The sequence below is a fragment of the Lolium rigidum genome, chromosome 3, assembly GCF_022539505.1.
Source record: "Lolium rigidum isolate FL_2022 chromosome 3, APGP_CSIRO_Lrig_0.1, whole genome shotgun sequence".
Taxonomy (NCBI): domain Eukaryota; kingdom Viridiplantae; phylum Streptophyta; class Magnoliopsida; order Poales; family Poaceae; genus Lolium; species Lolium rigidum.
The window spans coordinates 131,406,013-131,428,174 of NC_061510.1; the positions used below are offsets into that span (position 1 = coordinate 131,406,013).

The window sequence follows — 22,162 nt, forward strand, 5'->3', positions numbered from 1 at the left end:
CCATATGTGGTCCTATCTACAGCCGGCGAAAGAGCGACAAGCTATGGATATTGGGTGCAACCGACTAACAATGATAGCACGGGATTTCTACAGCCAGTGCGGTTGGTGTGCTGATAGACGGCTAATATGTTGATGAATATGTTGATGTAGAGGCGCTCCATGTTGCTGGTTTTATTTAGATGGCTCTTTTTTGTTGAGACCTTATGTGATCCATGATTTTGTAATAATGCTCTGAGATAATATGTTGTACTGCTGAGGATGCCCCATTTCATAAAAAAAATGGGGCTGGAGATGTCCTAAGACGGTGACAATTGCATACTACCGTTCAAATGAATAAGGCTTTTTTTCTCTAAAAGTCAAACTAAGCAAAATTTGACTAAAGTTTTAGAAAAATCTGTCAACAAACAAATATGACGTGCTATAGATACCATCTTCGGGGCTCTCTGCATGTGGCTGTACAGGGAACCAATGGAAAGACGAACTCAGTACCTACAGGGCGCCATCAAGATCTCGGTTCCACAGGGACCGCTGGTCAGATGCCCTGAAACCATGTGGATGAACAGGTCTACTAAACAGAGTGGTTCTTGACAAAATTCTGCAGGCACGACTCATAACTCACAGTACTGACAAGCTATCCAACGACGGACAAGATTTAGATTGCCTAGCATGTTCGCTCGGCCCGTGACTGATGGCTATCATCGGGCTATCTTAGAAGCAATTCGAGCGTAATAGAACCAAGAAGCTAGCTCCCGACCAACGTAATGGAGCGTAACACATATACGCCGTCCATACAGAAACCTCAGGCCTTGCGCACGACTGCTCAACGATTCCAATCCCAACAGCAACAACACTGCTCGTTAGGCAACATGATGGCCTGAAACGCAGGCTGCTTCGCAAATGGCAGTCATGGCGCTGTTCAAACACATGCCATCTGGGGCGCAATTCATGGACCCTGGACGCGACATAACATTAACAATCTGCCAGTCGGTGATGCATGAGTGCATGTCTTGAGTCCCACAAAGATTAACAAATCTTGATCACAATCTGCCGCTAGATTCCAGTCCGTCCTTAATCTGTTATCTTAATCGTGTGGTACTCATTCGCAGGATGCGGAAAAGCAGGTGGTGACTGGCAGGAAAACATACAGGAGGGTCAACAAGACATGTCTGACAGCTAATAACACCTTATTAGTCGTCTGAATCACCATTGGGATGCCCCTCCATGTGCATCGCCTGAAAACTTAATGGGACCCCTCCCATGCTCTTCAACTAGTGCGCACTGATCGATATCTTTACAGGAGAATAATGGTCACGGTTCAAGATAATCCGATTACGAAACGATGCCAATCATGATTCATGGTAAGCAAAATCATGAACTGAAGGAGCTATCAGCTAACACGCTATATGTTGCACATGAAGAGGCCATGACAGCTAATATTGTTCTTCCTGTCACTCCTAACAAACAAAACTGACAGGGGAAACATAACCTCCGTATCCGTATAATCTGAATGCTAGAGGTTGACATGTCTAAATTTTGTATTCATGGACATCAAACACCCTTGTCTCTTGCTTTGTTTAATTCCTAAATCGAGATTCTTGATTGGACATGTCTCTAAATCCCTAATTGGATAACTGATCAAATGATCTGCCCCTAGATGCCCATGTGCAAGACTAAACAGTGAGGTGAAATAACATTTTCTATCCACGAGAGAATTGTGCAAAGAAAAGGGCGAGAATCACACATTCTTCCCAAACACATGCACGCCACTACAGTGCATGAGGGAATCAGTTTGTTATTGATTTGTATTGGATGCCAAATGGACTTCATACAGGTGTTCCAAACAATCAATGGACTGGTAATACATAACTAATCAGCTCTGAGCGGAGCAAAGGTCCAGCATGTCAGCCACACAACATACAATGTCAAAATGAGCCGTGAGGACTAAATATAAACTCACATTCAGGATAAGAATGCACAGTACGTAATCACCCCAGATCCAACTATACCTTAAGGTTCTTACCAGCAGCTATTAACTGTGAGCTACCTGAATTATCTCTTGGCACCACTGTATAGGCTAGAGTAATTTGTGCCTGGCTGGGTACCTCCTCTTGGAATTTGACATCAAATGCAACAGATTGGTAAAGACAAACTTCATCTTCTTTGCAATAGTAAACCTACAAATTAGAATACAAAAATACTCATAATACAATCTAGAAAAGAATAATTCATTCAGTTCGGCTATATGTTTGTAACAAAAGTAAAACCCATGTCAAAAAGTGCAACATGGGGATACTTTTGTTGAATAAAATAAAAATGAGCACCAAGGGTACCATGATCATAGTGGAGTTCTCGTATCCTAATTCAATGAGGTACCCACATGGATTTGAGATGATAGGATGCATGTTGCCTGTACTAGATTAATTTTCTCTCACCTACTGTTCGGGACTACTTTTATAGCAAGAAAATGTAACGTGATGCTGTAGTGTTAACAAAACCATCATGTTGTGTGATGAAATTGAGTTCCTACAATTTTAACAAAAAAAGTGCTTGATGTTAAACATATTACTACCTTACAGTTGATCCTTCCCATTGATGACGACGAAGATGTTCTTTTGAACTTGAGTGACGCCAGCCCGTCTGAGTCTAGAGATCCATTTACTGGCTCGATCTCAATTGCATTAGCTGGTTCTGTTTCCACATCAAACTTGCTGCGAGCTTCCTGATCCCCACAGAAGTAAAAAAAAAAAAGGAACAAGATTTTAATAATATTCTACAAACAAGCAAATTTATCATCTCAAGTAGCTCATGCTGATAGTAAGCTGTTTCAAGAAATGGTCTACAAAACACAGAACTAACATTAAAACCACATATGCTAAATGATAGTAATTAACATTTTTACAGCGCCATATAACATGTCAGAGCCTTCACACATCTATAATGAATCAGGTACTTCTGGTTTACAGTCCACCTAGGCTCTAAGAGACCACACAAGCTCTTAACAAAAAAGATTCTTAAGGAGAACTGCACATTCAAGGATATGGAGGTAGCAAGAAGCATGAACTTACAAGTGCCACATATATGCTCTAATATGTAACAGATACTAAAAAGACTTTAAAGCATATATGAAGGATGCTAACAAACAATCAAATGAAGAATGCCACTTAAATTTGCACCATGCTATAATAATTATAATTTCACAAAACTACTTCCTCCGGTCCTTTTTAATTGACTCGAATTTAGTACAAAGTTGTACTAAATCCGAGTCAATTAAAAGAGACCGGAGGGAGTATACATTTGTTGTACAAACTATCCAAAACTCAACAACATTGTTCTTCAAAATTCCACAGTAAGGCTCAGTTTGCAGTTGCTGAACCGTGATGCGCCATGAACTTACAAGTGCCACATATATGCTCTAATATGTAACAGATACTAAAAAGACTTTAAAGCATATATGAAGGGTGCTAACAAACAATCAAATGAAGACTGCCACTTAAATTTGTACCATGATATAATAATTATAATTTCACAAAACTATACATTTGTTGTACAAACTATCCAAAACTTAACAACATTGTTCTTCAAAATTCAACAGTAAGGCTCAGTTTGCGGTTGCTGAACCGTGATGAGCTATGCTTATTTAATAATATATGTTGAAAATTAGCCACAAAAGTAGATAAAAGAGGGTCAGACAAACACTAAAATTGGCAAAAGTGGGTGCAGCAAACAGGATTAAGATAAATCAACCGCAATGCCAAACGAGCTCTAAGAACACAATTTATCACAAAATTCAACATTATCGATTTTGCCATTAGTCTGACTAGTGCCCAGCAGTGTAACTTTTATAAATACCAGACGACCTTCAGTAACTACCAATGGCTATCATGTACCATCAACAATGCAAAGCAAGATGTACTAAAATTCTGAGAAGATTTTAGACCTTAGAGAAATGGTAACCATCAGGAACTGAGATTGCAAGAGACAAATATCCTTCCATTGAGGAACCTCCATCAACATTAATAACATTTGTGTCCGCTGATAACCGTCGTCTTAGGCGTCTCAATGTCTTCGGTTTTGGTGATGGTGGCTGCACTCCAGTTAAATCTAGCGTGCGCACGTCAGCACCTCTCTCATTCAAAATTACGTACCTGATTGCGCTGTTGTTTGTATCTGCTACAAGAAATCTTCCTACAAGATATCAGAAGCACAAGCAGTTACCCCTCAGTTAACTTAAAACAAATAATATAGGGGAACAAAACTGTGACATGTGACACTTCTAGTAATTAACAGTTCAGGTAGTTAACATAAAAGCAAATAACATAGGGAACAAAATTGCATTATGTAACACTTCTAGTAATTAACAGCTGGCCCCTCAGTTAAATAACATAGGGAAATTATTACCGTCTCCCACTTCAACAAGTCCTGCTGGCTCAGATAGCTGCATCAGCAAATTCAAAACATTTGTGTCATTAAGGGCTTCCTAGGCAAACATTTCTGTCCACAACTAGTAAGGTAAGGAAAACACTCAATCAACCTATTGTCGAACTAGTACACAATGTTGATTAACGTAGAATCACATTTTTCAATTAATAAGCATTGCATATTTAAAACATTGCAGACAACAGAAACTGGTCAAGTGATCCCTCACTTGAGCTGACAAGGCTGGACCATCCTTGTATCCTGCACGTCCAGTACCAGCAATTGTTGTGACTTTTTTTGTGACAGGATCTAACCTTTTTATCTGCAGAAGGCAAAAGTTAAATAATAGCATAAGTTGCAATAAAACAACAATGGTTGAAAGAAAAAGGCAAAAGCATGGGACATGTTATATGCACTAAACACATGAGGTGTACTATTGCACTAGAGGCACAATTAGCACCTGTAGTGGCCATACAAAATTCAAACAAATTTTGATAACATTGACAACACATGCATCTGCCGTAGCACAAAATGTCACATCTAAAATTCGGCCAACGCACCAAAAAACAGGAAAAGAAAATTCCTGCCAGTAGCAAATTCAAATTTTGCAAATAATAGTTTTCTTGTGCTATTCAGTGTCCACGGCAGAATTTACATTTTTTGTTTCTCGATGTATGGATTAAATTTAGATTTAAAAATTATTGAATAGATGTTTTTTTCTCGCTGTTGACCACTTTTTCCTAAATTTCATGACAATTAGAGGTGCTAATTGAGCCTGGAGATACACTGGTACACTATAAACCCCTCATTATACACTCCAAAAGTATGAAGGAAATAGAATGCATGAGTACACAATTTATAGAAGCAAACTGCCCAGGCATGCCTGGCTGTGGCTCCGTCACTGGACGTGGGTATCCACCAAGGTGCCCGCTCTGCAATCAGTCTAAGGAGACTATGAGTCACCCCTCCTCGCCAGGTGCCCATTCCCCTGCACCCCTGTGGCATGAAGTGCTCTTGTGGATCTGATATACCACTCCACCTCCCATTGAAGATGCCTTCGCGGACTGGTGGCACCTTGCCATCCGTTCAAACCCATTGACCTTGCGCAAGGGAACCGCTTTGGTGATCATGCTCAGGGCTTTGTGGATATAGAAGCAGCTAAACGCTGTCGTCTTCAATAATGCCTCGCCCAACGTTGTCAGCCTCCTAGACACGATCAAAGCGGAAGCAAGATCGTGGGTCCAGGCGGGGGCAACCAGGCTAGCAGTCCTACTATCTAGTTCCTAGGCATGTTGTGTTGTAACCTGGGTCTTGTGCTTTCAGGCTTGTACATAAACTCTCTCTTTCTATATATGCATCGAGGCACAACTCACTGTGTTTTGTCGGAAAAAAAAATCCTGGCAACGCTCGAGTCGTGGGTGAAATATCTCTAACAACATTATAAAATGTGTTTTTGTTGAAGAAGAATATCAGAAATGGAAAAGAAATCTCAGAATAATCCAAATCTCCGCTCTGATTAGGTTAATCTTGTTTCTTGAAGGAAAATTCACATATCAGATTTAGTACCAGAAGATGGTTGCTTACCTTGTGGTTGTAAGAATCTGCAAAATATATTTGCTTATCGCTAGCACAGACAACACCCAAGGGATGCTGGAGTAGCACATCTGAGCCAGTCCCATCATGGTCTCCAAACTGAACAAGGGGGACCATAGTTAATTAACTTTTCTTCAGATATATTTAAAAAATATAAAAGAACAAAAGAAATAAGACTAAATATGCTCAGCCAGGTCAGTATTCCACAAAAAACATAAAAAAAATGTATCAAGGGAGAGAAATACCCTAAATAAATTATCTGGAAACGTTGGGTCACCCCCAGCAAGCAATCTTGACCCCCCTGACTTCAAATTAACAGCTCGGATGGAACTGCTTTCACTATCAGCAACAAATAACTCCTGCAATTCTGTGTGGATAATTTCTATGAATCAATGTCCGGTGGCTTCACAATATAAAGTAGAAAAACAATCACAGAGAAATACCATGATCCAAAGAAATCCCAGATGGCTGCGCAAACGATGTGTTGGTCGAGCTGCAATGTGAAACAACTTTTTTTAGAATTCATAATAAGACATCAAAGGACCAATAACATTCAAGCACAATGATCAACAGGAGCCAGATGGAAACTTTAAAACATGAATGTCAATAAGCCCAAGTTGGTACTGTTTTAAGTAAATCAGTAATGCATATGGAACCCCTGTTGTTAGCACCCAAAGTGGATGTGAATACACATACGGTAAAAGGTTCCAAAATAGGGAACATTGGTAGAAAGCACAAATGTATCTGGAATAATTATTCTGTTCTAACTTTATGTGAATTAGAATGAAATAAAAACCAATAACGTATACAACTGCCCATTCTTGTCTACAAATACACAACGGATTCCTGAGGAAACAAAATAGAAAGAAACTGCCATACTCATTCTCTATTAGTCACATGGATTCAAATTCACCATGTAACCTCTCAGTAAAACATAATTAAATAAATTATTAGAAAGTAATCAGATACAGAGGTCTTTGCTAAACAACTTAAACTACAAGTTACATGCTCCAGCACTGTATGAACATAGAGAGGGCAGCTTAAAAACTACTTCCTTGACAGAAAGGGAAACACAATTACCTTGAACCATTCTGATTTTTTTCAGAGCCATTACCACTGAAAACTTCTGTTACACCATCACTTATGTTGTGCTTCCAGATCTGATGTTGTCCAGCCATAGCAATATACACAGTCTCCTCAGAGGGAGCATAGCAGACATCCCATGGTGAATTTAGAACCTAGAAAAATATGTTAAACTCTGTGTTCTATCAACATCGAGTTTGATATGGTACTTCCATTAATAGTGGTAAGCTAGTCAACATAATATGGATTCTCAGAACTGTGGTAGCACAGGTGTACAAGTATATCGATCCCAGACCACGAAGGTGGACTTTAGATTATCCTCCTCCTCACAGTCATGAGCTGATGACAAGGCTAGCACCCAGCAGCAGAAAACAACACAATACCCGCCACACTACGACATATACTTGCTGCTAACTATATCTGGTTCTCATGTGAGAATTAAGGATTAAAATTGAACAGTATAATCTCTATGGACTGCATAGCAGTCAACAAAGCGATGGACATTACAAAGACTGAAACTGGTACTTCTACAACAAAGGTAAACAGAATAGAAATTGCAACAGCAAAAATATATATGCCATGGCAGTTGCATGTAAATAAGCCTTCAATTTTCCGCTGCATAATTCCACATAAAATAGATGATAAAACAAATATGGAAACTTGCCTGATTAGCTCCGCGGCCTCCTCCTGTGTAATCGGAACCTTTGGTTCCATTTCCAGCTAATGTTCTGACAGTCTCATTAACAAAATCAATCTCCCTGGATAAGGATAAAAGGCACTCATGTCAAGAAAAAGCAATAATCTGCTGAATATGAAAGTATTTGAGGACATAATTAACCATACTAATCAACTGTGTAATCGACCTTCGAAATCACTAGAAAAGAGCGATTAGGGGAACTAGCTAGCTTTCCACAGAAACCATAGCTTATCGCACGTTGCACGAAGCTCTATTGCTCTAGAGGAAGAAAATAAATGAAGCAAAACCTTGAACTTGAAAAGCTATTCCGTCCTTCCATTCGCTCAACTTAATACAGAATCAGTGAGACAGCAGCAAATAGCTTAGTTGATTAATCTCGTGGATTAAAGTATTAATGACAAATAAATAGCCCACCCATTACTGCATACCGCCACATGGGCCACCTCAAACTGGACAGAGAAGTGCATCAGGGGAAGCACTGACATCGGTGAACCACTGGATATGGAGGTGAAGGGAGCTAGATTGATGATGAATGATGCGGGTGTGGTGTCCACAGAGTTACGCGATGCCAACAGACAGGGTAGAGGGGGATTGGTCCCAGGCGGTGCAGAGGAAGAAGGGGGGAAAAGTGTAGGACGGTTAAGAGGTCTACAATAAAGCTCTAATATATGCAAAATAACATCGGGGATAATGGGCGGTCAATGCAGAGTTTTCTAGAAATTTTCCTACATAGAACGATGGTACCTTGGAACACGGGAACAAGAATTGTCAATAACCGGTTCATTTCACTCAATAACAGGAAAACTTCCTGTGTTTCACATGGGTCCTGAGTTTGGATGTGGAATCTGGACAGCTAATACATTATAAATGAGCAAATACAAAATCTTGTATTCTACTCTTCTTGATAGAACTTCCTACCCCATTTACTACCTTTCCTGTGAACTCGCTTCGCTTTACTTGCCACTCACCCTCTTCATCTCCCATCCCTGGTCAAATCCCCGTACGCCAGAGTGTACTTGTAATTAGGCTGCCTGCCTTTCTAAGATCTTGCTCTCTCTGAGTAAGACCAAATGGTCCTACATAAAGCTACTCTTTAAAATTTAAACTAAGGTATAGAGACCATGGCTATATAGAAGGTATGGGATATTACAAAAGCACAAAATACAGACTGACTAACAGTAGTCAACTTTCGTAACTGGTAGCAGCGCCATGGAAGTCAGGACTTTCATAACTCAAGGGTTCGAGGGGAATAAAGATTATTTACTGGAAATTCAATGATTGCTTTTTTTAAATGGCATTAAAGAGATTGTTTTTCCACTTTTAAGTAAATCCATGAGAGTATCAATAACAACAGGTTTTCCATGTTACCAGAAACTGAATGATTACCCCTGAAAGATAGGAACTGGCCTAGCTTAAGTCAGTGCAGATACTTACCGTAGCGCGTGGTTCTCAGTGTCTGCAACATATAGGATATTCTTCTTGGAATTGTATGCAAGACCCTGAAATTGATGGCAAGCAGTATGAGGTCATACCACACAAATTCATAACAAAAGTAATTTCAATCAAGTAAATATGAATTGGTTTCGCAAGAAATCACATAAAGTAACAGCACATCTTCATAGCTTAGCCTCTGTCAAAACAAACATCAGCATAGGAGGACATTCCAATGCCCTCTGTCCACAATCAGCAGATATGTTACACCTCTAAATCTTTAGTAAAGCCATGGTGCCACCAATTCTGTATCCAGCATCTTGCTGTAAGGGAAGCATGTTAAGGACAAAGCATAGTTATGCTCCTTACTTGAGGGCGATTAAATGAGGCAGTATCAAATTGGCCATCAACTAATCCTTCTTCAGAACTTCCAACTTGACATATAAATTCCCCGTCCAGATTGGTGACCACCTTAAGTACAGAGATGGGGATAGAACAAACAGCTAAGTAGAATTTAAAATAAAGTAGGTTTCATATGCCATATTGTCCAGAAACTGAGAAATATGTTCTCGATGTAAAAGAACAAATACTCACAATTCGATTGTGGTTACTGTCTGATATGAATAATCGATTGTTCTGTACATCAATTGTAAGTTTCCCAGGAAACTTTAGTGGTGAATTTGTTAACCGACTATCCCTGTCCTTCTCCAATGCCAAGGGGAGGGAATTGTTCTGTAGTAATTTCCTTTCATCATAAAACTCCAGTGCTGCACCAACTACCTCATCAAGATCCTGGAGAAAAGATGGATAAGAACTTTTTTCTCAATAAAGTAAAATATAGTAATATTAAGATGATACAAGTACACCCAGCCTCTGCAACAACACGATGTTAAGAGCAAGTCGACACATCAAGAATGAACACAGCCGAATTCCTACATAAAGGAAAATAAAAGACATGACCCTAGAAGTCATGCCGATCAGTGGAACAATGCAGCAAGCATCAAAATCAACATCAACCAACCAACCATGGAAACATCGGACTACAAGAAAGGTTATCCGAAAACGACACCTCCAGGAAGGGTACGATGCACAAGCACCAATGTTGATGGATCCAACTACTGAGGCCACCAATCATGGGTTTTCACCCGCAACAGAAGTCTGGGCAATCTCCACGCAATGCCCTCAACAAGAAAACGATGTGTAGACGCCGCCATTGCCAAGTACAACCAATAAAGGTCAGACCTAGAGTTTTCACCCTGGAGTTCAAGACCTGGTACTTAGAGTCACCTTGTGCTGCCGACCTTGCTAACTGAGCCAACACCACCACACCTATTAGTATTCACAACGGCGAACACGAACTGAATGGCCATACACCTGCTTAGGTACCATCCCGGACACGTCAGAGCGCCTACATGGATCGCCAAAGTTCTAAGTCCGTCATCCAGGCCAAGGGATCTGAACACGAACTGAATGCCCATACGCCTGCTTAGGCACCATCCCGGACACGTCAGAGCGCCTACATGGATCGCCGAAGTTCTACGTCCGTCATCCAAGCCAAGGGATCTCTGGGATGTCATGGCCATGCTAGCGCCCAATCGAACCGCCAGGGTGGGCACGCATACGCTATGGCCACGGGATCTGGAACCTTGGACTCTATACATGGTAACCGTAGATAGCCCCTCATGCGCACAGTCCTGACAATGGCTTCACCACGCGACCGAAAACCATCCCCGACCCATCCAGCGCCGTCCGGTAGCGCAGAGAGAAGAAGCAGGAGGGAGGAGGCAGCGGTGGAGGAACAGGTCTGAGGGCTTAGAACTAAGTACAGCCAGTTCAGTGGATACAAGTACTTCACAAACATTACAATAAGCACCAGATGGAGTTTTGAGTTTTATGCAGCCAACATCAGTTTGTAACTGTTAGGGGCTTACAACAGTGAGAATAACCAAGCAATCATACACGACTCTACATCAAATACCAAACTCAATGCCCATTGCCAATCTACATTCTCACTTATTTTAAGTAATACTGGTGTTTATGTCATTAAATGTGAAATTGATACATAATTTTAGAAGACATGTCCTAAACAATGATTCATATGGTGTCATTAGGGGATTAAATGTGCAATTCAGACATGAATTTTATATTTCAGCTAAAATTTTGAGCTAAACCCAACTCATACTTTTATTAGCAATGTAGATACAGATAATGAAGAAATCACTACAGACAGTGTTTACTGAATGATGGTACAGTTTGTGTTACATAGTGCGAACTAGGGAATGACAAGCCATCTGGCACCACCATCAAGATTAGCACAATAGTCAGTTTATTTGAGGGTTGAGGCTGGTGGTAGTTGAAAAATCATTTGAGTTCAAAAGTGCACTTAGTAAATACTTTTTGTGAGATTAAAGCATGCAAAACCAGATGCCTTGTAAATGAGAATATGTTAACACAACTTAGGACTGGAGACTCATTTTTTAAGAGATATGCATCAATACCTTTCTATGGCCTTCGCCTGATATTTGTGCTAGAACCTTCCCGTTGGGCCCAATAACCACAAACGTAGGCCAAGAGTTCACCCCCAGTTCTCTCCACATGTACATGTCACCATCATTTACAACCTTCCAAAAGGGGAGGTCAAAAAAGACGAGATGAGGACACGAAATTTGATAAAAATATGGATATTTGACACCACAAATCTCAATGACATGCGACTCTAGGACCACATGTCAGTGAGACATCGGTGTCAATGCCAGTCTTAGGAGTGGCAAATATCCATCTTTCCCAAGTACTTGTCAGTTGTCAACGTGAGACTGCAAATTGAGTAGGTAAAGTCACAGGATGATGTTCTTCACTTAACATTTCAAGAGTTATGACTGTTATCTTACCGGATGAGTAACGTTGTAGCGCAGAACAGCACTGCGGATGGCTTCAAGATCTTTTTCGTTATCAAATTTGGCAGAGTGCACACCGACAACAGTGAACTACCCAGGGGCAAGCAACACACATATGAATATCCAATATGTATCCAACTTATCAAAATGTTAAGTGATAAAACACACACACACACACACACACACAGCTAAACTTAATTGCATCATGACCAGCTAAACAGTACGTTTTCATTCAAATATACTGTTTTGGCATCACAAGTTGTACAGACAGTAATGCCAGAGCAGGTCCATAAAATTTGCAGATAATGCATATGCTCACAATGTTAGGAATAAAGAAGATCAGATAACATTAGCTGCAGACGAGAGCTGAACTAAAAACTTCACGAACTAAGTAGACACCTTTATGGTAGTGAACTCAACACATTACAATTTACAACTCAGATCAGAAGACCTCAAATAAGAAGTTTTAGAGAGCTTTTCAGTTTCATAACTAATGAATTGTTTTGTTAAAAATGATCAAAGTACTAAATATAGCAGGGAAATAAAATGCGGCAAATTACCGATAAAAAAATATAAAGAGTATTTATGTCTAGGCTCACAGCTCCCATAAATGCACTTATTCTGTATTAGAACCTGAACTAGCAATCTAGATATCACTTATTGCGCAAATTGGGACGACAATTAGACAAAAGCAGAAGCTCACAGGTTTATCTTTATATTTCTTCTCTAAAAACTCCAGGTCTGGCAAGACATGCATGCAGTTGATGCAGCAATAGGTCCAAAAATCCAGTACGACTACTCTTCCTTTTAAATCCTGCACTTTCCATGAATATTTCAGTACTGATGTCGTAGTTCCTGAGGCCTAAACCCCCTGGTAGGAAAATTGTTCATCATATTCAAAGAAAAGTGTTACTGATTCATTTGAAACAGATAGCCTTTTCTTGAGCAGGAGGGGAAATGCTACCACCAACGGCAAAAAAAAAATTACTTTAGCTGGTTATCAGACTATAAAAGAAGTGGTTTGCTCCAAATAACTTTCACCTCTTTTATGTTTTGCGTTATGTTTCATATCCAATTGGATGAGATTTATTGCCAAACTTGTGACAATATAAGTAAAAGAGGTCTACATAAAAACTACCACCAATCCAGTATATAGGATAAGAAATGGGGCATGTGGTACTACAGAAGGGTTGCAGCTACTAAGAATAACCTAAAATGAGTTCAAAATTACTCTTCCAAACTGAAGCGGGGCTGTATTCAACCAGTCGAGTTTTCTTGGGAACTCAGGTACATAAGTAGCGGAGCCCCTAAGGAATTTTTTGAAAGTGTGTCAGTGTTTCATTAGAAAAATTAGGAATTAAGCAAATTCTAGCATTACAAGCCTAGAAATTGACGAATATGCAGCTAGCCAGTTACCTACCCAGTCTCAAAATCAGCTAAATACTTCTTTATTTGTTGAACCCTTGATGACAGTGATTCTCCTGTAGAAACAGGGCAGAGTGAGCTGTATGTAATATAACAACAGATAGCCCAATTGCAAGAGAAAGCTTGAAACCAATCAACTAGTTTTGAATCTAAATGCTTCCCAGCTAGTTTAAATCAAAATCCATGCATCAGATTTGAGGCGGTCTATGCAAATATTACGTAGGGAGTCCTTTGATATTCGGCTCGTGATGCCTAACTGAGCAAGGATTTCTAGCTACCACAAGCTACTGCCTACAAGGGCTAGGTTACTTGCTTGTTCGTTCGTCTTGCTGGTTAGTGGCTAACCACAAAGTTTTAGCACACATATGAACGGAAGTTACCATCACTGCAGCAGTTAACATCAATGGTCTCACTTCTTGCTGACTTGGCTCCTGCCTAGGCAAAGATCTAGCCCAGTGAGCCTAGTTTGCTTGGCAAAGCTAATTTTTATTTTCTACTAATCTTGCTTAGAATTCAAATGCGCCGCTCATGGTCTTACTATTAGCACAGCAAAGTTGACAACTAGGTACATCAGTTATAATTAACTGAGACTTTAAATTACTAATGATATTCATTAACAAGCTTGCTAAACCCATAATTGGGTTGAATATATTCGTGCTTACTTCCATTGGTTGCAAATATTGAGCTATTCCCACCCGTCAAGAAATTAAGCAGACCTTTAGGAGATGCGAACTGCATTGCCTGAATAAATTGAAGGAAATAGTTGACAAATCAATCTCAATACAGTTCATATGTGCCTCAAAGAATTTACTGAAAACAGTACAAAATGTGCAGAATGAAGCAGAAACTTCAAGATGCAGCATAAATTGTAGAAATTGATTTGAAGAATTAAACATACAATGTTCAACCAATACTTCTTTAATGAGGATCAGCAAAACCATTGTTATTTTTACTAGTGCTCTTTGGAATAGACCCTCCCATGCAGTCATGCTCCCATGAAACCAGAAGTCAACACTGCAGATCTTTAGGTTTATTCGACCTGTGCCATCCCCTATTGTATTAGACTATTAACCATTGACGCGCAACACAACATCTCATTTTTCTGTCAGATTATAGCCATAAAACCCATAATGACATATTAGCAAGTGTTAATTGTATCGATGGTGCCACAGCCCATGGGATGAGCAGTTTTAATAGGAAGCTCCAAAGAACCGGTGGTTTTGTTTTAGTAGTGGCATTCAGCTAGTATATATAAGTAGTACATTCCAATATCTACAACAGACTACCTCAAGTACTCCGTAACTACCACGTTGGTGTACAATGAAAAGTTTCATGAAAAGTTACCTACTATGAGTGCAGGCTCACATTGCTAAAACTCTGCTGATGAAGTAGATGAGGACGTACCACAATCTGCCTCGCTAACCTCAAAACCATGTACCGCCAAACTGGAATAAATTGGTATGATTTTCACTTCTCCTACGATAAGGCTTAAAATGATTGTATCTTTCCTAACGGAACTTGCAAGTTATCTGAATATCCTCACACATGTTTTAAATGGATGGTTTACCTACTATGAGTACATGAGGACATATATCGACAATCTGCCTCGCTAACCTCAAAACCATGTACCACCAAACTGGAATAAATTGGTACAATTTTCACTTCTCCTACGATAAGGCTTAAGATGATTGTATCTTTTCTAGCGGAACTTGTAAGGTAATCTGAATATTCTGACACATGTTTTAAATGGATGATTTGCAGCTTGAATAAACACCACTTATACACATATTAATTAATCAACATAATCAAGGCAGAAGCGTGAAACATACTCGTACTTGGGAGCATACAATATTACCTTCCAATTTCTGACGGTAAAGAAAAGACAGGAAAAAGCTATTCCAAGACTCCCATATCTTAATATATCACGGCGAGAACCCAACAACCTGCAAAATTTCTTCTTTGGATGTCAATCAATCATGTGTTACAAATAGTCCGAACTACATATTAAGTAGTAACTCATATCAAAAGAACACAGCTTAATTTCTTTGACAACCGCAATACCATGTTATTAAGGAAAGCGAATAACTCTGATGGAAAATATTTAATGAGATAGTTTACACTGTAAAATGCAAGCCCTAGAAACGGAATCAAAATAAGTTGCAAGTTAAGTACTTAACAGATAAGAGCAGAGCTAAGTTTCTACAACATAAGTATTAAGCTTCTTTTGCAGAAACTGACCTTACCCTTGGTCTTTGAAACTTGGAGAGTTTGTGTTCGAAACAAATTCAGCATTAGTTGCTCCGCTCAGAATCCCAGGAGTAGCATTTCCTAAAGAACTACTATTCTCGGTATTTTTCATCAGTTCATCTGCACCAACTTTCTTCTAATCAGTACTAGGTACACTGATACAAGCCAAAGCGAAAAACTCCAGCGGTCCAGAGTCAATGAAATAACAATTGATAATATGACATAGTTTCTGGATGGACCAATTCAAGAGAACCTGACACACTCCATTTTAATGAAAACCATATAGGGTCTTATTCACTGAATCTGATAGACCAAAACAAGTGAATGTTGCACACAACATACACAGGTCTTTCTTTCCAGTTTCTCCTAAAAAAGGTAGATTATTCAATTAAATTTATTATGCTTGAACTACATACTGTGGTAAGCATTAGAACCACCATACAGGATGTCATTAATTGAAATATCTCCAATGTCTTTTCGTATGAACACAGGACTGGCTTGTCGTAATGCATCTTCCTCTAGAGTAGTCGTCACCGCAATACATCTGCAAGATGTATAACCATAACATGTTCAGAAAGACAAAGAGGTACAGCAGATTCATTTGAATGATATATTGAAAGCTGTGAGTACATGCTACCATTTTCAATATACTCCACTAATTAATCCAAGGTACCCTAATATGAGAAAACAAAAAAAAGAACAACAACGACGACATCAAAGCCTTTTTCCAAAGCAAGTTGGGGTAGGCTAGATATGAAACCCGGCAGAAATAAAAGGAAGCCAAAACAAGAATGAGAAGGAAAAAAGAGAGTAAACTAAGATTCCGGCACATGGATCGCTGATCTCCATGCAGTCCTATCAAGAGCCAAGACTTCAGGTACATTCCAATCCCTCGAGTCTCTTTTTACCGCCTCCGCCCAAGTCAACTTTGGTCGTCCTCTACCCCTTCTAGTCTCCTCCATACTCCTTAGAATTCCCCTTCTAGCTTCTGGAGGCCTCCGTTGGATATGCCCAAACCACCTTAGTCGGTGTTGGACTAGCTTCTCGTCGATCGGTGCCACCCCTAGCCTATCGCGAATTACCCGTTCCTAATCCGGCCCCTTCTTGTATGGCTGCAAATCCATCGTAGCATGCGCATCTCCGCGACACTCATTTGTTGGATGTGTTTTCTTTTAGTTGGCCAACATTATACCCCATATAGCATCGCCGGTCTGACTGCCATCCTATAGAACTTACCTTTTAGCTTTTGTGGGACCTTCTTGTCACATAGGATACCAGATGCTTGCCGCCACTTCATCCACCCTTCCTTGATCCTGTGGCTGAAGTGGCGGCAAGCATCTGGTATCCTATGTGAAAAGAAGGTCCCACAAAAGCGAAAAGGTAAGTTCTATAGGGCAGCAGTCAGACCGGTGATGCTATATGGGGCTAAAAGGTAAGTTCTATAGGACGGCAATCCTATCTGTATGATGCTAAATGGTACCCTAATATGAGTAGTATGAAAACATATCATTGGGCCTTTTTTTTTTGCAATATACCACTTTTATTACACAAACAATGTCAAATACTGGCTCGAATGAAAATTTTCACAAAATTCAAACAGGGGTATCTAGTAATTACTAATGGAGTATATTTAGAATGACGAAAATAGTATAACACATGTGCATAAATCATCGCAGAGACACTTGCGATGCGTGACGCGGTACTCTTTGCACGTGCAAGAGGGTACCAGGAGGTGGTCTTTGAAACAGATTGCCAGGAGCTAGTCAGGTGCTCGGGGGCTCGCACTCGTGAGAGGACGACCATAGCACCATTATTGGAGGAAATAAGTTCGTTAAGTCTTTTGTTTCAGAATTTTTCTTTGAACTTTGTAGGAAGATTGGGTAATCAGGTGGCTCATGCTACAATGTAACGCATGAGTGGCTTGGGTTGTGCTCAGATTTCTTAGTAGACAGCACATTTCTGCTGATTGTAACCGTAATGGTTTGATTTAATAAAGGTTGAGCCCCACTCACTAATTCCCTTGTGAGAAAATATGGATTTGAAGAACTTAAGCATAACTATCGTTGTAGGAGTGGTCATGTTCTGCTGCATATCGTGAGGACATGTCCAAAGGAATGCCATCAGCTGTCTATAAGAGATGCCACATTGTTTTTTTATGAGGTGGAAGAAACAAAACAAAGAGAGAGAATGAGACTCTTCTTTTTTCCTTTTTCTTGTTTTGGTTTTCTTTCATAGTACCAGACATATCTAGCCTACCCCAATTTGCTTGGGAAAAAGGCTTTGATGCTGTTATTGTTGTTGTTGTAAATTGTCTGTATCGCACACACAACTCTGGTACTATGAATAGACCACCTACAGGCATCAGTTTATGTGTAATCTCTAATTTAGTCTATAGATCATATTTTTTCGAGAAAATGCAAAAAGCATTTGCGTTTCATTTCATTGAAAAGATAGAAGGTTTTAAGTTACATGCCCCCTAAGGGGCGACGCAACAGAACAGAGCAAAAGAATGAAAGAACAAACTAAAAATATGGATATGGATGGTGCTATAGGGTACCATCTGTTTGTACCATTGTACATGCCATTATGTATGCAAGTCCGTGGTAAGAGATTTAATAGAATCAACTGAAAATATTTGAACTTGTATAGTATGACCAAAATAAGCCAGGCAGGGAACAGCAGGATAAGAATCCAATCTGTACCGTATTTCCGCAGCTTTTGCAGCTTGAACTCCAGCAAGCGCATCTTCTATCACAAGGCACTGATGCAAAATCAAAAGTTCAAAGTTTCACATTCAAATTACATGACAAACTATGGAAGGGATGTAACAAGTAATAGAGAGCTAAAATCTCAAAAGTGGGACGGTTACTTGCATTTTTTCCCAAACACACATTTGTTTATTGTATAGTAGAAGAAAACGCCAAGAAGGCACAAAGCAGTACATGCTCACCAAGTGGCATCAACCACGCGACCAACATAACAACAAAAGAACTATGAAAAAAATCCTCACCTAAGATCAAAACAAGCGAAGAATCTAGTGCTAGATGTGTTATGACCCAAAGTTTTGCTTGTTTAAATTTCGCCACTCGAGTAACAATTATGAATTTAAAATAAAATAATAAGTGTTTTTGAATTAACTTGCACAGCCAAATGAAAATAAAAGAACCAACATAATATAACAATAGGGATCTCTAAGTAAGATTTCCAGATATTTTACTACCTCCTCGCTCCTAAGTTATCTGTTGCTTGGACCAAAATATATCCTGATCTTATCCAGAGGAGTGCACCCTAAGTCATCTCCCATCGATTCTTATCTGATCTGCCTGAAAATATCTCCAATCATGTACGAGGATAGAACCTATAAATAGCCTAGCTCCCATCTTCCATCAGCCATCGCTCGATACAACCAAGTTATCCCTGTTAGTTGTCTAGCCGTGAGCTACTGTACTGGTACAGAGTGCTTAGTTCAGAAGGAGGAGAATAGATTGTAGAGGCCACAAGGAGGAGATATTTCCATCGTTGGATTTACAAGGGCGAGCTAGGAGGGTGCTGGTTTGCCAACTAGAGGTCAGTGACGTCTTTCACTTGTTCTCTGAGTTGCAGAGTGTCAGGAACCAGGGAGAAACCTTCACACTAGCAAACTAGATCAAGTTATTTAAGAACAAATCGGCCATTCTAACAGGAGCATGCTAAATCGATTCATGCATCTCTCCATCCAAGAGCATGTTCTACTTGCTTTCTTTTAGCTCTGACCAAACTAGCTAAATATTGCACATATGTGGTGTGGTAGTGGTTACTGTTGATAAACAAGCTACGTCAGTACCTTAATTAAGGCTGTTAATACCGCCACGACTGCCGGAGCGCTTGTCGACCGGATGGCCGTTGCGTGCAAATGAAATTTAATTTTTTGTGGATATAAATAAATAAGATCATCTAGAAATATTTGATACGCATAGATTGATCGGATGGACTAATTAAATGAATAAAACTAGCTTTATATGGATATATTATTGGAAACATGAACAGAACACCAGGATGACTTATGACAAGATCGTACATGGCAATAAAACTAGTACATCTGCACATGAACCATATGAGCATTTAAGGAGAAGTTAACTAAGATTGGTCTAGCTAACAAAATGTAAAATGATGAACATCTGAGAAATAATATCACTATATTTACCAAGTCTTCCTTTGCAATGTAACATGGTTAGGTACGGAGGATACACAAATTTAATCATCGAGGATACTCAAGGCAAGCTGCGTATACCAGAATCTTCTTGTGTGCTTTGTATTTCCTTCATTCCTTGATTGATTTATTTGATTGCGATGCTTATATGTGTATTGTTTGCTATATCTCTATATCGGTAGAGCTATTTCCTTTGCATTTTCAGCATATGTTAATTGTTGTATATTGGTCAAGAAGATAAAATATGGGATCATATATCAACAAATTGGTTGGTCATAATCATGGAAAGTGTGGTGTATCCAGCCTGAGACGGTCGATACCTGAAAGGTGTGGGATGGCAGGCCCGGATGGGAAGGCCCACACAAGTAGGGTACTCGGCGACGTGATTCTCAGAGATCGATAATATCACGAGGTGGGATTATGACAATTGATTTGCTGATACTCTGCAGAGGTTTAACTAAAACTTGAGTTTTATGTTACATATATTAAGGAGGATATTCATGTTGGTTGTACTTGGTTTATGCCAAAAGGCGTTTAGTCGCTATGAGGGCATATCGCACCCTGCTGAACTATGTGTGTACAATAGACTGTAAAATCTGTATATTCTTGCTGAGTATGTTTAACATACTCACCGTCTTTTGTTTTTATCTGGTATGTGCAGAGTAATTTTATGATCAAGAGGTGATGACTGGAATCTATATGACGGCACCTAGAATAGAAGAGGAGTGAAATACCAACAAAAGATATATCACTAGTGTTGTAATAAATAAGTTGTACTTGTAATATTTGATAATGAATAAAGTGGAGACCTTGCTTGGCATTTGTCAATGATATTTCACTATTTAGCCTTGTATGCTTATGGTTCCTTCAAATCATAAGCATACGGCGGCTGTCATTCTTCTAGGCTGTGGCTTGGGGCGTGACAAGATGTGTCAGGGGCGGTCGCATGCAGTGGCAGGATGCAAAGCGCCTTAACCCCGCCAAGAGAAAAAAATTATCAAACACTTGCATATTATGGTAACAATAGAAACATATTCAGTTTTCGCCCAATCCGTCATACAATGAGACTCTCATATTATGGTAACAATAGAAACATATTCAGTTTTCGCCCAATCCGTCATACAATGAGACTCTGCACATAGAAAGAGAACCAAGTGGTAGAACAACATTCAACATTAGATCTAACCCCTTCCACCATGTCTTTGGGTACCTAACAGGTAAGCAACCAACCTATCATTCATCACACCCAATTACCCAAAAATATCCAGCAATAGTCTACATTTAAGTCACGGAAGTACATAAATATGGCCACAAATGATGAATTTCCTAATGATATTTCAAACAGCGACATATTAAATGGTGTACATGAATGTATTCATATTTCATAATGCTGAACTAGAACTGTTGCTTTTTATCTAGACTAGAAACATCAACAAGCTACAAAATTACGTAACTTACTCAAACTAGGATTATAAGCAAAAGAATATATATACTTCTAGCCTTCACTTATGTCCATTTTATTTAGGATGTCCATATAGCAGGTTTATTTATTAACACTAGAGATCTATCGACCTTGCAAATTTTCATTTAAGCAGCAACGGAGATTAAATCAGAATATTTGCAGATTTGCCGAAGCCACTCTCAGTTGAACCGAGCAATGTATATATTTTCCACAGCCAGAAGATCATAAATTTCTGACGCTTCATAAGAGGGTTGTTGTATTTGATTTGCAAAATAGATTACCTCATTAGTGCCAACTCCCAAGTTCTTAGATGCTGCAAGGAATATGTCTGGAGCAGGCTTCAAATTTTCGAATGCATCAGCAGACACGATGGCATCAAATCTGAAATTTGTAAAAGGTTCATCAAGACCAAACAGTACATGGAGCAAAGCTGGAAAGGCTAAAATCAATGCAATAGTCAAATCTTCTGTTTTATTTGAAGTCGGGGCAAGTTCAAAATTGCTTCTGCGGTACTTGTAGTGCTTTCAATTGAATAAAGCCCCAGACTGGTAAAGCAATGAAATACTGGTTTTCAAACAAAGGGCTGCAAAGAAGCCAGAAGGAAATTGGCATTGAGCAGGTCCAGGATGCAAAGAAAATGTTGAAATTTACTGGTTCAGTTTGGACATAAATGTACTGATGGTGTACAATATCAGAGTAGCATAAAAAAAAGTCAGTCCTTTCAT

General features: G+C 39.4%; 1 protein-coding gene and 1 long non-coding RNA gene across 4 annotated transcripts in view; one reads left to right on the forward strand and one right to left on the reverse strand.

The window, feature by feature from the left end:
* Nucleotides 1–1,776: 1,776 nt before the first annotated feature.
* Nucleotides 1,777–22,162, reverse strand: part of LOC124702343 (protein SUPPRESSOR OF QUENCHING 1, chloroplastic) — a 28,672-nt gene continuing 8,286 nt past the window's right edge. The window contains exons 5-28 of one of the 3 annotated variants that reach the window (XM_047234472.1): nt 21,719–21,818; nt 18,489–18,547; nt 16,203–16,330; nt 15,783–15,906; nt 15,395–15,482; nt 14,202–14,280; nt 13,535–13,595; nt 13,346–13,421; nt 12,818–12,928; nt 12,109–12,204; nt 11,719–11,841; nt 9,815–10,012; nt 9,590–9,691; nt 9,224–9,288; nt 7,757–7,850; nt 7,090–7,247; nt 6,453–6,502; nt 6,255–6,376; nt 6,001–6,108; nt 4,646–4,738; nt 4,399–4,435; nt 3,938–4,185; nt 2,570–2,719; nt 1,777–2,174 (exon numbers count right to left, since the gene is read on the reverse strand). In XM_047234472.1, the coding sequence (XP_047090428.1) occupies nt 2,001–2,174; nt 2,570–2,719; nt 3,938–4,185; nt 4,399–4,435; nt 4,646–4,738; nt 6,001–6,108; nt 6,255–6,376; nt 6,453–6,502; nt 7,090–7,247; nt 7,757–7,850; nt 9,224–9,288; nt 9,590–9,691; nt 9,815–10,012; nt 11,719–11,841; nt 12,109–12,204; nt 12,818–12,928; nt 13,346–13,421; nt 13,535–13,595; nt 14,202–14,280; nt 15,395–15,482; nt 15,783–15,906; nt 16,203–16,330; nt 18,489–18,547; nt 21,719–21,818 (2,644 nt within the window). In that variant the 3' untranslated portion in view covers nt 1,777–2,000. Of the gene's footprint in view, nt 2,175–2,569; nt 2,720–3,937; nt 4,186–4,398; nt 4,436–4,645; nt 4,739–6,000; nt 6,109–6,254; nt 6,377–6,452; nt 6,503–7,089; nt 7,248–7,756; nt 7,851–9,223; nt 9,289–9,589; nt 9,692–9,814; nt 10,013–11,718; nt 11,842–12,108; nt 12,205–12,817; nt 12,929–13,345; nt 13,422–13,534; nt 13,596–14,201; nt 14,281–15,394; nt 15,483–15,782; nt 15,916–16,202; nt 16,331–18,488; nt 18,548–21,718; nt 21,819–22,162 lie in introns of all 3 variants that reach the window. The other 2 variants (XM_047234471.1, XM_047234470.1) reach the window with 2 other exon arrangements.
* Nucleotides 18,966–20,607, forward strand: LOC124702345. Its single transcript, XR_007002424.1, has 2 exons — nt 18,966–19,353; nt 20,001–20,607. It is a non-coding gene; the product is annotated as an uncharacterized LOC124702345 (long non-coding RNA).